This window comes from Cylas formicarius, unplaced genomic scaffold (assembly GCF_029955315.1).
Source record: "Cylas formicarius isolate icCylForm1 unplaced genomic scaffold, icCylForm1.1 PGA_scaffold_4__25_contigs__length_36172078, whole genome shotgun sequence".
NCBI classification, from domain to species: Eukaryota; Metazoa; Arthropoda; class Insecta; order Coleoptera; family Brentidae; genus Cylas; species Cylas formicarius.
The window spans coordinates 14,185,083-14,203,804 of NW_026844334.1; the positions used below are offsets into that span (position 1 = coordinate 14,185,083).

General features: G+C 34.1%; 1 protein-coding gene across 2 annotated transcripts in view; it reads left to right on the forward strand.

The window, feature by feature from the left end:
* LOC132701606 (GTPase-activating Rap/Ran-GAP domain-like protein 3) overlaps positions 1–18,722 on the forward strand; it is a 153,968-nt gene that overhangs the window by 42,194 nt on the left and 93,052 nt on the right. For both annotated transcript variants that reach the window (XM_060669691.1, XM_060669692.1), the window contains exon 2: positions 8,873–9,080. In XM_060669691.1, coding sequence (XP_060525674.1) covers positions 8,932–9,080 — 149 coding nt within the window. In that variant the 5' untranslated portion in view covers positions 8,873–8,931. The remainder of the gene's footprint in view (positions 1–8,872; positions 9,081–18,722) is intronic.

Genomic DNA, 18,722 nt, shown 5'->3' on the forward strand with positions numbered 1-18,722 from the left:
ACAAACGGAGTCCTTTGTTTATATATATGGTTTCGAAATTCAACGTAATCATATTTGGGAAAAGACACTTTATACTCATTGAAACTGGAACATATTGTTTCGTGGTCATGTAGACGAGTTTCGTTATTGAAATAATTCAAACACCTATCGCAAATGTATTTCTTGTGATTATATTTACTGAGCTGTGAGGAAACTAATCGAGACAAATTTTTAATGTAACAATAGTGATATTTTATTTCTTCATAATCATTATCTTGCGGATCAGGATCAAAATCATTAACTTTTGGATAATATTTATTTTGTATTAACAACAAATTTGAATGTTTTTCGCGTTTTTCTTTTGTTAATCGTGCAGGTAACACGGAATAAAAACTAGTTTTTTCATTTTTATTAAACTCTAAGATATAAACATTGATGGAAATATCATTGTCTTTTTCAAATTTGCTTATTTTATTCATTTCCATAGGTGTTTGTAAATTTTCAGTTTTCAAAACACTTTTGTAGTATGGATATGAAGAGGGTAAATACTGACGAAAACGTGCTGGAAAGAGTCCGCATACAACTGACCAATAAAAACACGCTTGATCGTCATTTCTAATGTTAATACAAGCCCTTTTATTCGCAATTTCTTTAGGCAACTCAACGAAGGATGACCCGTTACCCATTTCAAATTTATTAATGTTAATCTCTAAATAAATAATATTATTTAAAGCCCACCCGGAATCACGTTCCTGAAACTCTGACATTTGATTTAAAATTTTATCTTGCACATTTTCAACAAACCAATCATTCAATTCTGTTCCTAAATCAACTACAGCATTTCCGGTAGTCAGATATTTAACATCAACTTCGCCTTGGACATCATTTTTTGCCTTAATAAATTCACCGCAAAATGTGGTATTTACTTTCAGCAATAAAAATTTCTTTAAAATTTGACTAATTTTTTGTTGAAATATTGGACGACAATCGTTTAAAAATTGAATTAAATCTTTATGAAGTAAATTAATTATGACACCGGTCTGAACTCTTCCCTGGAAACACGACGCTACCGATTCCCATACAACCATTTCATTTGTGTTTGTCTCACGGCTACTACTTTGTAATCCCAATCCAAAATGCTTATGTTGATAATTAAGAATAATTTTTCTAATAGCTTTCAGATGTTGAATTGTAGTTTGTAATTTTCTTTTTAACCCAATAGATAAATCCTTTTCGTTAGAAACGATTTGGTTGCAAGATTCAATATTTTTATTTAGTCTCCTAAGCCACACATCACTATCTCTAAGAGTGAACTTGTCGGAAATATGCTTTTTTAATTTTTGTAAGGTTAAAATTAAGATTTGCGCTCTATGAATGATCTGCTTTACGCGCATCGTGGTTTATTAAATATATAACAGTAAATAAGACTTACCCTGTATAATATGTTGATTAATTTTGAATTATTTTGAATTTCTTTAAAGAGTTGGGCTTTCCAATATCTTTGGATCCCTCGTAGACCAGTTTGTACTGCCCCGACGCAAAGTGTTCTAGTCTCGGACGGAAAGCTTCTGTCACGCGAGTAGGAAGAAATACTACGGAATTTTCTAATTGCAGCAACACGGAATTGCCAAATTTTGTATTAACAATTTTGGCTCTAGTAATTTTAAACGGAACGCCTATCGGCAATTCATGCAGTTTGACAATCGGCTGCTCAAAATCACCTTCTGCAAGACAGGTTTGATTCAGTTGACTTAAGTCCATCTATAAATTATTATTAATTATTTTATCTCAAAATAAAAAAAATAAAAAAAACTTACGCTTAAGATTGCTGCTATTCTATTTGCGGTTACGGGTTGAGAGTACTAAGATGATCTTTAAGACCTTTATAAAATAATAACAAATGTTAAAGAATTAAAATAAAACAATAAAAAAGGTACTTACTGCTTTTTTGTACGAACACCAAACCACTAAGTTAGCTTCCACGTTGCACGAATAATACCAAAAACAACTACTGACAAAACAGAGAAAAATGAGATGTATTTATACGGTGCGAGAATACTTTCTAAAAGTTAACAAACGAAGACACCTCCACATGCGTTGCAACAAATTTTTCCCATTACGTTAATCCCACGGAGCAAATATAAAGGGGGCAATTAATTATTATTCTCAACAAGCAAAACAACTTGACATTTAGACTCGGCGCGTTTTGAAATTCCACATCCCATACGGAGATTGTAAAAAATGAAAGCAAGTTGGCCTTGATCTTTTGCGGCAACATACGTTCGTCCAACGTCCGAAGCGGTTGCGTTCCCGTGTGAAAGCGTGTTGACCTTGAGACTTCTACCTGCACGGTTGTCTGGCGACAACATCGCGTCTATTCAAATCGGCGTTGGTGCTTGTGGGTAGAAGACCTTTCGACTTTTAATTCAACCATGGAAGGGAGTGCATGTGTATAAATACGTTGCATGTGTATTATAGACTATATTCAGTGCAATGAATACAGAAGTGCGATGTCCATTTCCCTACGACCCTACAACTGGTAAGTTTTATATTTTAATTACCTTTATACAGTGCGCGTCTTTTCTTGTGGGTTTCAGTTTGGGTTATCACTTTTTTGGTTAGTTTCTACCTGTTTTTAAAATATGATACTCATCTTTTTTACGTTGCATAATAACCGATTTAAATTGAGTGTTTTTAATAGCTTTTAAATGACAGTGAATGGAAAAGGGAATTTTGGCTTTTAAAAAATAAACAATTTTTAAATTTGTTTCAAAAATGTGCGTTTTATGGGGAAAACGCGAAATATGTTTTATTTTTTGTACTAAAAAATTGCAGTTTGCCTTTTTGACAATAATAATCGAATTAAATTGAGCGTTTTTAATATCTTTTAAATGACAGTGAATAGGGAATTTTGGCTTTTAAAAAATAAACAATTTTTTAAAAATTATTTGATGACCCCCCACTTACTGAAAGTTTTGTTTCAAAAATGTGCGTTTTATGGGGAAAACGCGAAATATATACATATTTTTGTTTATTTTTTGTACTAAAAAATTACAGTTTGCCCTTTTGACAATAATACACGTACATTTAAATGACAGTGAATTGAAACGTGAATTTTGGTATGCGCGTATAACTTAAAAAACAATTTTTAAAATTATTTGATAACCCCCCTTTTTGGAAGTTTTGTTTAAAAAAAATGTGTGTTTTATAGGAAACGCTACATATCATACTTTGTTTTGTTCTAGAAAAAATCGCGGTTTGTCCGTATGACAAGTCGCATATTATGTTGGCGCATCGCTTAGGGCGTCACATATTCAAATCACACAAAGAGTACCGGGGGTTAGAATTCCCGGTACGACATGCAACGACAAGGGAACATCACCAGCAGCAGGAGCAACCCGGTGGATCAAAAGAAACAAAGGAGCAGCAGGAGTACCCGGGTGGGTGGTCGACGGAGTGGGACGGCGAGGAGTGCACTTCGTATTTAGATTTCCTCCGGGAACGGGAAGAAGAACAACGCAAGGAACAGGAACAATGGGATGGTCGACTGAATCGACATAAAAAGAAGAAGAAACTCCTCGCCAGACCAATTTTATAAATAAAATAAAATAAAATGTATTAAAATTCAAGTTTATTTAATTATCCTCCCGATCCACCGCGTCACCGCCCTCTACCGGGGGGGCCTACGACGGTCGGAGCGCGCGACATCTAGCAGCGACGGGCGGAACCGGGGCAAAACAGGACGCTACACAAGCTGGCGACATCTAGCAGCGACGGGCGGAACCGGGGCAAAACAGGACACTACACAAGCTGGGTGGGGGGCGGAGCGCACTCTGGTAGACAGGGGGGACACTAGGACGCCACGCGCGGGGGGCCCCCGCTGCGGGGGGGTTAGGAAATTGAGGTTATGTACGGTTTCTGTTGCTTATATCGGCACTATACATCTACTTATTTTAAATGATAGGTGAATTAATACCTGCATTTGAAATGAACATGGGAGGGAATTATATAGAACAATGCAAGTGATTCAAAAGAGTTTTCAACATTTTTTTAATAATGTCTTGTTCCATTTAGCGACGGAAATTTTCGAAAGGAACTTTTGTGTTTCTATATTAATGTGCGTTGAGTTGACCTCCTGGATATAACGTGGTACGTGTTAAGCGGCAAAATGCGGAACATACAAGAATTTCCAATTTAATATCAAACTTAAACACGTTTCCGCAGCATGGTGGTTTTATATTGTCACCGTCAATATTTACTAAATAAACCGGAGGACAAAATTGACACCCACAGAAAACAAGCACTAGGTTTAAGTTTAACACAAGTACATATTTTTTATTTCGTAGGTTAATTGTTTTTAATATCACGGTAATCATTGTTTACCTAGTTTCCCTTAATCACGGTGTGCTTATTGACACATTAAATTAGCAGATCGAAATGAAAAATTTTAATTGCGAAAAATATTAGACTGTATATACTGTACACGGGGACGAATTCGGCTTGTTACACCATTCTATGTCCCAGCCCGAGAGGATCAATCAATGCCCAGTTTTATACGAAAAATGTCTTTACAGAACACGCAATTCCTTTTTCCCGTTTTTATGAAATTCTTTTACGAAGGACCATGGACTGTCCGATATTGAAAAATCATTTTTCAAAGGGTACATACTAAAGTCAAGTAGTCAGATAGTTTTGAGATGCTCTCAAAAGCGTCATACCCATTAACATTAAATTTTACATCAGTAATGCTTCTTTCATTTTTTGTCAGTCGTCAGTATATATTTATAGCTATCTATCCAAAGCACTTGCTCTATTATGTTAATATCCATCTATACTTTAACATACCATTCCTTGCGAAGTCGCATTAGTCACAAATTTCAATTAGGGAACAACGTTTATATGGTATATGTTTTTGGTAAAATAGGGGGTGTTTTTTTTTCGATGTATAGAACTTTAAGTTGCAATAAAACAATGATGATAATCTTGTGGCATTACATTTTAAATATGATTTCTGGCATATGACCCCCAAGGCTGGCGCGGATGTAGTCCAATCTGGACGTCCAATTTTCGATGACTTTTTCCAACATTTGTGGCTGTATATCGACAATACCACGGCGAATGTTGTCTTCCAAATGATCAAGCGTTTGTGACTTATCCGCATAGACCAATAACTTTACATAGTCCCACAGAAAGTAGTCTAGCGGTGTTAAATCACAAGATCTTGGAGGCCAATTCACAGGTCCGTGAAATTAAGCGGTCACCAAACGTGTCTTTCAATAAATCGATTGTGGCACGAGCTGTGTGAAATGTTGCGCCGTCTTGTTGAAACCACATCTCCTGGACATCATGGTTATTCAATTCAGGAATGAAAGAGTTAGTAATCATAGCTCTATACCGATCACCATTGACTGTAACGTTCTGGCCATCATCGTTTTTGAAGAAGTACGGACCAATGATTGCACCAGCAAATAAAGCGCACCAAACAGTCCGTTTTTCTGGATGTAACGGTGTTTCGACATACACATGAGGATTAGCTTCGCTCCAAATGCGGCAGTTTTGTTTGTTGACGTAGCCATAAAACCAGAAGTGAGCTTCATCGCTAAACAAAATTCGCTTATGAAAATCGGGAACAACGGCAATCTCGTTTTGGGCCCATTCGACGAATCTACGCCTTACTTGATGGTCGTTTGGCTTCAATTTTTGCACCAGTTGGATTTTGTAAGCAAGTGAACCAAGATCCTTCCGCAAAATCTTCCATAAAGTGGATGGACACAGCTCCAATTCCTGTGCTCGATGGCGAATGGACTCATTCGGGTCTTCGTCAATGCTACGCTCTACAGCGGCAATAGCTTCTTCTGTACGCACCGTACGGCGTCTCTGGGGATGCGAGTTATCAATAAGAGTAAACGTGGTGCGAAAACGTTCCATGGTTAATAATTTTGTCGACGATAAAATGGACGTAGTGCGCGATACGTATTCCGCACAGAACCATTATTTTCGAAATAAAATTGCACTATTTGCAAGCGTTGTTCAGGCGTGCGTCTATTCATGATGAATTGCCAAACCAAACTGAGAATAAATCACTTGGCAGCTATTTAATCGGTCGCCATCTTGAACAGAAGTGCCAACTTAAAGTTCTATACATCGAAAAAAACACCCATTATAAACTTATTTTAGTATAAAAAAAGAGAGAGTTATTAGGTTAAATAGTCCACTCTGCATATACTAGAACCGTTACATTATTATTATTATTATTAAAAAAGGGCGGGGTTTTAGATATCCATGATTTTGCTGAATAAAATCCGGACACATTTTTTTGGATCTAATTTATTTTTGTTTATTCTGGGTATGGATGTCGATTTAGATGTAAGTTCTTTAATCTTGTGGACGTTTTTCGCAAATCACCCTGCATTTCATAGAAATACAGCTTTGGATTTATTTTATCATTTAAGTAATGCATAGGACCATAAAGATCGAAAAGTTTTAAAACTTTATTATATAAAGAAAACAAAATTAGCACGGCCCAGGAAACGACACAAACTTATTAATCACAGGAAAAAATACTACGGAACTTTTAGACAACGCAAACCGCACTTTTCATAATACAAACAATTAGTCCAATCAAATTAGGGTTTTATTAAATAAGGATAAAACTAGAGTTTTTTTTTAAACATAGTCAAATATCATATTATCATTAATGTGTATAAACTTTGTCGTTATCGGCTGTAGTATCAGAGTGGTTCTTAAATACTTAAATGTTAGGTCTATGGTAGTTCCATATTTTACAAATTTTGAATCCGTGATGAAATATGGAATAATGTTCTGTTCTGACTGTTTTTTAAAGTTAGATTAATCGTTTTAGTTTTGCACATATTTCAGTTGCTACTATTCATTTACAGAAACAATGACAAATATAGTGTATTATTCACGTGGTTGCAGTACCAGAAGTGTAAACTTTTGTTATCCTTATTCTTAACTTTAATAAACTACCACTTTCCATGAAACGAATATCCGGCTTAAAATTTTTCAAAAAGAAAATAAACAGGATATTGGTTATTCTTGAACCGTATAACATCAATAATTTTTTTATTGTCGATTTAAACATTTTAGCTTAGTTTTATTTTGAAACGTTATTATATATTTATAACGAATCAAATTTAGTTTGTATGTTTACCCAGATAGCACACAATATCCTCAGTATATCCGGCCAATATCCCATTTAAGTTGCATGTCCCTGGACATGTGGAGGATAGTCTTAGGATATACCATGGATATCCTCTGAATGGATAGCTTGCGGATTTACTATACACGATATACCACAGATATCCGCTAAATTAAATAGATGGTTTGAGGATATCCCCTTGCAACATAATGGGAACATAGAAAAAAGGAAAACAAGTGAAAAAAATATAAGCAAGTTTTGTTCAAAACAGTGTTTCAGACTTTTGCAATTCTCTTAAAGTTAATTATGTTATTGATACTTTTATTTCATTTTTTGAACAAAAATATATAGATCGTGAAACAGAATGAAGCCTGAAAAGTTAAATTTTAAAAAATTGAGAGAGAAAATACTTAGTTTTTTCGATTTGTAGTGTTTTGGGAGACATTGGCAACGTTTTTGTGTACGTCTACATCGACGTCAGTGTTGCCAAGTCCTAAAAAAAACCGGAATAAAACCGTTAAAATCAACTTGTTTTTGTTATTTTTGGACACGAATGAGACAAGGAACCCTTTTTCATTTAAAATACCACTGAAAATACGGATTCAAGTGAGTAAAAAAGGTACACAGTACACGGTCCTTCACTTTTACCATCAAAAGCAAAATTAAAGATTAAATATTAATTGGAAAAAAATAGGTTAATTCTATCACGCGCGAGTACCGAATATTGGGATAGAATTTTTGTAGTCAATTGGACTACCTTTCCAGTATTTCTCATAAGCTGTTAAATAAGTAAGAACCCATATCCTCACAGTCGGATATACTAACAACGTCTCAACTAGTATAACTGGATATCCTTAGTATGTTTTAAGAAACATCCTATGGACATATGTATCGGGTATACTGTGCACGTTTCAATTGGTATGGTCTGTTCATAGATTTAAGAAAGTGACCAATTTTTTGAACGGATTATCCAAGGGTGGTCATAGCAAGGTAATTATAATTAATTAATTATTAATTGTTAATTAATAATAATAATCTTCTTGCATTGTATGTTAATGACCACCCTTGGATAATCCGTTCAAAAGCAATTGGTCACTTTCTTATATCTATGAACAGACCATAACACCGTATATCCTTGAGACGTCTTAAGGATGTCCCTTAGCTGATATACGCTATGTCTCGTCAGATACCCCGGGAATGTTTTATGGACGTCCTTGTACTATTTGGGTACACGTATCAAATCAAGGAAGTATTTAAAACGAAGATAAATATTGCGTCTCTCTCTAGAACAGGTTCCTTAATTCTCATACACCCAAAAAAGCACTTGAAGTGCAGCATTCCCACTAAGAGAAAAAGAAAATAATAAAACGAAATATCTAGTCTTCCATTGTCTTTAGTATTTACTTTCGCAACGTGTCAATCTCCAATACCAAACGCACATACTAAAAGTTTATTTAGTGTTCGCCAAAAGATGACTGGAGAGACTTAATCAGTTGAAAAGTTTTGGAAGTAAATAATAAATAATAAAAACATTTTTACAGTTTATGATCACAAGGATATTGACTGTCGATGGACTTTAACAGTCAACTAAAGCTGGCAGTTCTACCGATCCCATGCTAACGGTTCGCGGGCTATTTGATGTCCTGTACTAACTCAAGCGCTAATTACAAATTAATCTCTAGAGTCAATTTAATATCGTCTATTATCGCCAGCGTTTTAATGCCTTTGCAGGGCTCCGTCGATAAATAGTCGGACCATACGTCGACCCGACGATAACTCGGATTTGCGAAATGTCCGAAAACCGTGGCAGAGTCGGTCGACCACGGTTGCAGCGCTCGGAACGCGTCTTCAGCGAGTCGCACTTGACCTCCTGGGAATTGTTCGTCAGGGATTCCCTGCTGACCTTGGCCTGGCCCGAACTTCTGAACAGCGTTTCCAGGTGAGATATTTTCAATCCGTTCCCGATTTCGTTCGCAAATATGGAAAACAAATCGAATCATGCCGTTTGACGACGGCCGTTAGTATACAAGGCGCGTCAATAATACGAAGATATGAAGAAATTTTGAAGCAAAGTTTCAAGGTTGATAACTGTTTAGCAGTCAAAAATAGCCCGTTAAAATGTAGTAAATCTCTGAGATCGAGATCTCGTATAATACACGAAAAAAGTTTCTAAAAGTATTCTTTAAGGCAAATTTCCTGGTTGTAAGTCGTTCGAAACAAGTCTGATATTGTCTAGGTATATCCGGGACTTGGGTTATGTAGAAATATATCGGTCAATACAGTAGAAAAATAATAATCAAATATGGCTTTTTAAGTCAACAGTCTGATATGTTTAATTGACCTTAAAAATGGTATGGTTAAAGTAAATAACGAGTATCTTTTTCATGGACCCTTTAATTTAATTCAAAGGGTTGTTATTAAGCGTTATTAAGCATAAAAAACTTCTGAAAGAATAGTTTTAAAAAATTAGTGTTTTATTTATACAAAAATATTTTTTTTAAATAATTTAATTTAAAAAGTTACATTTTGGTAGAGATTTTTAATGTTTAGTTTGTTTTCTGCCTTGTGTCTCCCGACTGTCGTACTCCTAGTCCTAGTTACTTACCTACCTATGAGATTTATTTATCTTGTGACATATATTATTAAAACTGAATATTCATTACAATTTTTTGGAATTTAGGTTAATAAATTATATTTTAAGTGGTAATTTAAGTGATATGAAGTGATGATTCTTATGTTTATTGGGGGTAATTTTTGAAGTACACCGTACCTTTTTTAATTGAACGCTCAAAATGCCCAAAAAGAATCATTTTTCTTAGTAACCCTGCGTTACATGTTTTTTTAATTTTAAAATTATTTATTTTATTTAATTTATAAATATTTTTGTAGATTAGGTGCGAACTTTCAGCCTTTTAAAAATTGTTTTCAAATAAAAAAAATAAATTGACTAACTCTTAATTGTTAATATTTTTCAACGAAAAAAGTTTTGATTTTTGATCTAGGCCGCGAAATTACCTTGCTTGACTAATGTTGTAAATAGTTGTATATATGAATTGTTATTCAGACGATAAAGTTTCCATCCCTCTTCAGGATCATTAGTCCTATACTAAGTTGAGCGTCGTCTGTCCAACCTCAAACGATGAAAAGCCTTTGAGAAACTTGCACCTACATTAAATTAGTTTACCCTATATGTCTGTCAGGGTACTGGTGGCCATTTTCCATAATGGGCGAATTTGGGGGAGTTGTTGACAATATGACGCGGAAATCTGACCTCAATTCAATACCAACGTGTAACTAAATTATTGTTGTCCCGCTGACATGAAAGCACAGATGTAAATTAGTATATTACAATTTGTGTACAGGGGTGATCAAATGTAAATGTTACCCCTCTGTTTTTTTTAGTTTACATTTAAATAAAAAAGTTTAACACAAAGGTTGTAGGGTCTAATGTGTAGATTTAGTGTTACAAACTTATTAATGTACAAGGTCTGCCAAAAAAGCATTACAAAAATGTATTATACCATGTAATAGTTATTTTTTGTATTAATGCTAAAATTAGTCACTTAGTTCGCCATGCATCATGACGGCGTCATACCAGCCCCAAGGCTTTTGTTTAATTACGACAGTTGTGGCATATATTGCATATCACTATTGTTTAAAATTCGATAAGACAATAATGTTTCCACTTGACGAAATTTTCGTCATATTGACATTGTATATAAGAGATGATAAAAATCCAAATAGAGCCAAACGCGAATGTATAGAAATACACAGAGACGCTGGGCACATACCATGTAAAATGACATTCATCACAACATATGATTTTCGCAAATTAAATATAATAAACGAGTGGTAATCAATTCAAACTCATCAAACATCAAACTCGCGCATTTCTAAAATTAAATTAATGGCATAAATTTACTTGCTTTGAGTAATACTACCATTCTCCTTTCGGTGTAATTTCGGAGTGTCAATTTCGTTTTTAATGAGAAAATTTTGATGTGGTAGCATTTACCTGACGCAATATATGTGATGAGCTCTCTTGATAGATTGAAATTTAAGTTCGTAGTAGCTGAGTATTGGCAAAAACATTCTCTGGACACTTTTTTAAACGCATTTTAACGTTACTGGGGACAACGTAAAGATAATTGACCATTATAGCAGTTAAAATTTAAGATAGATAGCGATTTGAAATTTGGCAGGGTTAATATAGGCTGAATGTCCAACTTTTTGGCAATATGTAGTCAATGGTTGCACTTCCGGTTTGAGCGGAAACGACAGTAACTTTCAAATTTTAAAGGGCAAAAACTATATTTTTTTGCATTTTTGGAGATTATTCTACGTAGGGTAGGATGGTTTTTCTCTTTTTTTTTTCTAATTTTTATTTAATTTTTGAAAATTGTGTCTAGGAGGTTGACCATTGTAAATACTATTTACCGGATCACCTGAACATGGGAAAAATTGTAAATGATACTTTTCTTTACTTGACTGATAGCTAACTAATGTAATGAACTATTAATTTTTTTGGATAACTAAGTTTTTCAATTAGCACCCCAGTGTGAACAAAAACTATTTAAAACCGGTACTTTTTTTGCAACATTTTGACAGCAAAATTTTCAAAATCTGTTAAAAAATAAGCTCACAGGAAGGAAAAAAATAGATAAGTAAATACATTTTTTTGAAAATAAAATATTACTTAGGTGGTCTTGCTTCTATTCATTATTAATTGTCAAGTCAGTAATACTAAAAGTGCAGAAGGAACTCTTGATAAGCTCATGCAATGGAAGAAAAAAAACAGATTAGTATTTTGAAAAAAAAGTAATATTCAAGGGAGACTTTCTTCTGAGATTCAACGATTAGAATTTTTTGTTGTAAAAAATTGATATGCTTTTGGAATACGGGGATACAGTCAAAAACTAACGTAAGTATTGTATATATACGTACGTCATAAGCTTCAAGTTAGTTTCTAACTAAAGTTCCTATTCCTGAAACTCTCACCATCATTTCAGATATATTAAAGTCCGAGAATCTTATAACGGTCAAATTTTTGAACAAACGTAGGGAACAGCTATGGATTCTCCACTATCACCAGTCATCCCGAATATGTTTATGGAAGCCTTGGAGAAAAAAGCTCTCGACATTCTTACATCTAAAACCAAAATTATGGAAATGCTACGTCGATATTTTTTTTTATTTGGCCTCATGGTCAGAAATCCCTAGTAGATTTTTTTAGTCATTTAAACTCTATACGTCCCAACATACGTTTTATTCTTATCAATAGAACATCATTGGGTTGTGTTTAACAGAAAACCTACGCACACAGACCGATACCTTAATGCATTGTCACATCACCATCCGTCCCAAAAATGCTCGGTTATCAACTCTCTTGTTTACAGAGTCGTAAAACTATCTCAGTTCGAGTAATTGAACCCAGATATAAAAAACTCTTTCACAATCACCAAACCGGACATAAAATTTTATTCCATAAAAATAAAATTCTTGCATGTGATCAATTCTTCTACCAACGAAAAATCCGAGAGTCTATTGAAATTTATAAGCAACCAACTAACCAGGTCTTTACCTGTTTCCAATATGGGAATCAGTCATCCGAGACGGTGTTTTTAGCTACTCATTTAGCTCCGTCCCCCTCAAACAATATAAAAGCAGGTACAGAGTAAAATGCGAGCCAGTTTCAGTCAAGCTTTGGAGAAGCCAACAGGATGATTGGCGAAACGTTAGCTAGTTCACTCAACAAAAACCGACGCAGGAGGAATCCAGAAGTTTTATAAAAAGCTTCAAGCACTTTTTACCGGAAGAATAAGAGAATAGAATTATATATTTTTTTTCGAATCTGTCACTGTTTTTTTAAAAATATTGTTAGAAGATGAAACCTCAACAATGTCGGCAGAATCGATTTGAAAGTGGTATATCAACGTGTGTTACTATAAGACAAGTTTTACGTTGACCCAGCACATCACATTCATTTGTTTTGGAACTGGAGTTTTGTATTTATTTGAATTCAATAAGTGCGATAGATGTTTTCAAAATGTCCTTCTTTTTGTATACGACATTCCCTGGCTCTTGAAATTACATTCGCTGTAACTCTTTGTGGAGTTAAACTATCAAATGCAGCCGATATTCTCCGCTGTAATTCTCGTAGGTCGAACACTAGACTTACAAAAACACAGTCTTTAACGTACCTCCAAACAAAAAAATCTAACGGTGTCAAGTCCGGTGACCGTGGGGGCTATTTCACTGGACTGTGTGTTGAGATTAGTCTATCCCGATAAACATTACGTAGGTGTTTAGTGACATCTCTAAAATTATGGGGAGGCGCGCCATTCTGCTGCAAATACATATTTAATGTCACGGCAAGAGGCAAATCATCTGACGAGTCGTCAATTTCAGTTCTCAGGAATTGCAAATATCGTGCACCAGTTAAAGCACTATTAAAAAAAACAGGTCCAATAATTTGCCTTGCTATTACTCCTGCCCAAACAGTGATTCCGAATCGTTCTTGAATCTGAAAGAGACGAGTAATTCCTTGAGTATTTAAAGACTCATCAGTGCACAAAATTAAATTGAGGAAATTATTATACTCATCGTGTTTATCTAACAGTCAATTACAATATCGAAGTCTTCTTATCAAGTCAGCTTCATAAAGAAGTTGATGAAGGTTACACTTGTTTTTTTTTAATTCTCTCACATTTTCAATTTTCAACTTTCTAAAGAAAGAATGTGCAGGAAGTCGAAGTCCCGGACAGCGGGCTGCATACAATGCACGGGTCTGTCTAGGGTTTTTGCATTCCCCGTATTTCAGAAACATATCAACTTCATTTGTAAATTGGTCATTGTTTTCCATGATAATCCAAATCGATAACACGACAAAATCGATAATCAGATAGAAATGTACAAACTGTCAGAATTTTCAATCATGCCGACTTGATGATGAATAGAAGCCAAGCCCCCTAAGTAACATTTTGTTTTTAGAAAATTGAATTTACTTATCTGGCATTTTCCTTCCCGTGAGCTTATTTTTTAAAGGGTTATGAAAATTTTGGTGTCAAAATGTTGCAAAAAGCATCGGTTTTAAAAAGTTTTTGTTCCCAATAAGGTGCTATTTGAAAAACTAGGTTATCCTAAAAAATTAATGGTTCATTAAATGCTATTTGCCATTAGACAAGTAAAGAAAAGTTTCATTTACAATTTTCCCATGATCAGGTGACCCGGTCAATAGTATTTATGATGGTCAGAGCCTCCTAGACACAATTTTCAAAAATTGAATAAAAATTAAAAAAAAAACAAAAAAGAAAGAGAAAAACTATCCCATCCTTCGCAGAATGATCTCCTGAATCCAAAAATTCAAAAAAATATAGGTTCTTTCCTTAAGTGCATATTACATATTGTCAAAAAATTGGACATTCAGCCTATATTAACCCTTCCAAATTTCAAATCGCTATCTTAAGCGGTTTAAAATTTATAGAGTGTTCCCAATTTCTTGTGTCACTCGGGATACAGTGCGTTTTATATCCTGATGAAGGATTAAATATTCTTTTATATTACTTAGGTAGGTTTCTTAAACAGTTGGTTTAGCGGAATAGATTAATATGTGAAGTTGTTATCGATTTGCAGAAGAGATTTGGTTAGTTCTGGATAGTTAAAAGTTTAGAAAAATTCCACAGTTTTTTTCATCAAATTTTATGAATTGACGAATTGACCTTCACTTATGGTACTGCTCGCTAGAAAATTCAGAAAAATATTTGGAAGTTAAACGACCTCTTTTATGAAATAATATAGAGCGCTTCCAAGTTAAAAAAATATATAATTCGGTTATAAATAAGTATAAATATGTATTACATCTACCCATATAGCTATATGCATCTACCCATGAAACGTAACAATTCTTGTATTAACCTTTTTTTGCTAAAATGTAAAATAAAAAAGTTACATAGTGGATCAAATATAGGGTGAGGCTTTTACATCAAAATTAAATTTCAAATTCATTTTTGTCTTATTAGAAGGGTTTTATTTTGGAAGTTGGCATACAAATAATTACTGAAAATGTATTTTAGGATTTTACAGAAATTTTATTATCCTCCATAACTTTTAATTTAAAATCCCAGTTCCGTATATAGAAGCAGCAAATTACATTAGACGAAGTACAAATAAACTAAAAAGAGAAATTCAAATCTGTGCTGCATGTTTCATCCCCGGGGCGTCACATTTCAGGCGACAACGCAAAACAGTGGCACTAATTTATGCAAGTTTAAATTTTCCGTTGTAGCGGCTACTTCGAAATTGAAAAATATATGGCACACTGCATTCTTCGCTTCCTAACAAACCAGTTCTATTCATTACGACTGCGGCCCAGTTAAGGAAATTGTGTGACGCAACCTTTGGGAAATATCGAAACTCGTCGCGGAATGCATTCCGTGTAATCCCAGAGGACATAACAATGGCACTTTCACGAATTACATACTCACATATTGCGCCCAAGCTCAAAATAACTTTAATTGGAATTAATGGAATTTTATTTTGAAGAAATTAATAGGGCAATGAGACTGGACAAGAGTTATTTGTCGCACCTGAAGATCAGATATGCAGCGCCATTCGAAGACGCAATGTCGGTCTAGCAAAACAGTGTCAAGCAATTCTACAACAGCCATTGCAAACGAACAAAAGTGCCATCTTTATAATAGACATTTGCGTAATATCGATGAATTAAGGAAATGTATTGGTTTTCTTATTATTGTTAAATATGTTTTAATACACTGTACTTCATGGATTGATAGGTATATATAATTAATGCTTAATATATAGCCCTGAATGCATTACAGGGCTGCATGTAATTATTCTTCATTTGTCAATTATACCCAATCAACAATAAATAATACCTCGACAAAGATTATTTATATAAATGAAAAGACATCGTCTAATCAGAATCATTCATCAGATAGCTGCAATTTGCATTTAACTAAAAAGCTCTTATCAAAACAATTCGTCAACTATGAGTAATAAAAAGAAACATCTGTAAATCTAAAAAAAAAAGAAAATATTCTTTCTAAACTCTAGATAATTCATATTGTTTCTATCAATTCAGGATGTTGGCAACAATGTTTGCTAATGTCACTTTTTCAACTATAGCTCTGAATAATTTTGTGGTGGCTAACCATGAAATTCTCTCTTTTCATAAACTATCCCTCATGATGTGTCCCAGATATCGTAATATTTTTGTTTTGATTGTACTAATAATTTCATTTCGTTTCATTCGTAATGCGAAAATCTCTAGTATTTTGTTTCATTGGGTTCACGCTGAGACCGCATAAAATAGGGTAGAAAACATGTAATAATGTGCAGTTCAATCTAAAAAAAGCTGAGATCTCACTAACGATGTTTCAATTAAAGATCGCTATCACGAAGAAATGCACTAATGAGGAGGGAACAAAAAGAAAAAAAAATTAAAAGATAAATACGTATCCACGTTGAAGAATGAATAATATCCGTAACTGAGTTGATATCTTTTTCCAAATGGCAGTATTGTTTCGAAAATCATTTTTTACAAAACCCATTGTCTCATAATGGGACGTCCATTACGTACATTTATCGCGCCATCTGCTTATTCGATAGAAGATAGAAAACGGCTCGTTTCAATATTATGCACGGCTTTTAATGCTGTGTGTTATTAAACATGAAATTCACATCACAAAGCGTGCCCGTATTGTTAATATTTTAGTTAAATGCTTTTTGTGGGAACCTTCCATGTTTAATTAAAAATTCATTATAACACCCATCCCAGCCTCGCTGGACTGTATATATCGATAGCCGCGGGCTTTATAAGCACTGGAAATTCGGGCTCCAATTAAGCTAAGTACCTCGACGAATAAATAAATATAATAAATAAAATAATAAACCATTTTTAAGTGATTGCAATTTTCTAAATTTTTAGAGAATAATGGTCCAAGTGCAATTGTCGTTTGATATACGATGGTTGTAGTACATTATGGAACATAATAATAATAATCTATTTTCCAACAGATTAACATCCATATAGAAGCCAACATCTTAAGAACTATAAACAACAACTATAATGAGTATTCAACTATATTCATTCCAGAAAAGTATAGTATTTCAAATTTACGTTTAATTAATGCGGAAAACTGTGAGCGACTAAAACAAAATACGTCAATGTCATTACAGAAGTCATTCAATATTTTCATTAAGTGACAGAGAGGACCTTTGATCAAAAAATTGGTTCTTGGAGTGAGTAGGTGAAATACACCCCTTACAGTCCTTAAAGGAACATGAAAGTTCAGTTGGCTAAGCAACTCCTGCGATTCAGGAGGGAGGGAAACTTAAGCATTAGTAATAAATCACTCTGTAGCAGTCCCCTTGCTGGATAGAAACCATTTACATGAAAGTGAAGAAATTTCAGAATATTTCTCTGTATGTTTTCAATTTGATATACTTGCCAAATATTGGTTGGCACACTGTTGAACCCTACTTTCGAACGCACATAACTATTGTATAACAGTTTTTTCCCAAATCTCCAGAATTTCTCACTATGAATCCCAGTTATTTTGAGTGCACCTCTACAGGCTTCATCGACGCACACCCAGGTCTTTCAAATTATCACATTTTCTTAATAATACGTGATCCAGATGGTAATTAAAAGTTACAGTATCAGTTTGGTCGCGAGATTGATTTGATAAGAACGGAGCTATGTTAAATAAAAATAATTGGGTATTTTAGGGTATGAAAAAAGTATAAATAAGAACTTCAATTTCGTGTGAAGGACTAAGACAAACAATTACTATACAAACTATTTCGCTACAGAAACAATTCCTAAAATTAAAAAGATAAAATCCGTTTCCATGATGTAAAATTTAAGCAAAATCAATAATCCAATCAGTCTAAGCTCAATAACATTCAATTTATATCTGAGTAGTCCGATGCGACCACATTTAAAATACAAGAGATGGAGCTCTTGTTTGAACAGGTCAATAGTTGGCGAACAAAAAGAAAAAGAAGTGGAATTTTGATAACATAATCGATAGATCAATACTGTTTAGTCAAGAAAAGATTGTTCTGACCTCATTTGATATTGGAACATTTTATTACAACACAAAACGTCAAAAGCAGTAGTCTGCTCTTCATTGCCGTACAGGCTGAACTACACATCGTCGCATCACAACGACAATACATCAGAGCAATTACTCAGATGATTTCATGGTTTAATTATGAATAAATTTTCTTCTTTTATTAAAATGGTAGTATTTACAAATCTTCTGGATCCCTTCTGCTCCGGTTGTTGACGAATCGAAAACCCTAAAGATTTGTGAATAGTATTATAGTAGCCCGTTGAAGTTTCTTTGAAAAATTAATGGAATGGTGGTTTTGGTTAGTTTTATTTTCGGGGCACACTACACGACACTCGGGATGCTTGGTCATATATTCATATTTTCCTATCAATTAAAAAAATACATTCATCATAATAAGAAGCCAGAACATAATTTGTTATAAACCGTACATACCCCGTACCGTATTTAGTTATTATGTTCGGTCTGAGACGCTTTGCAAGTTT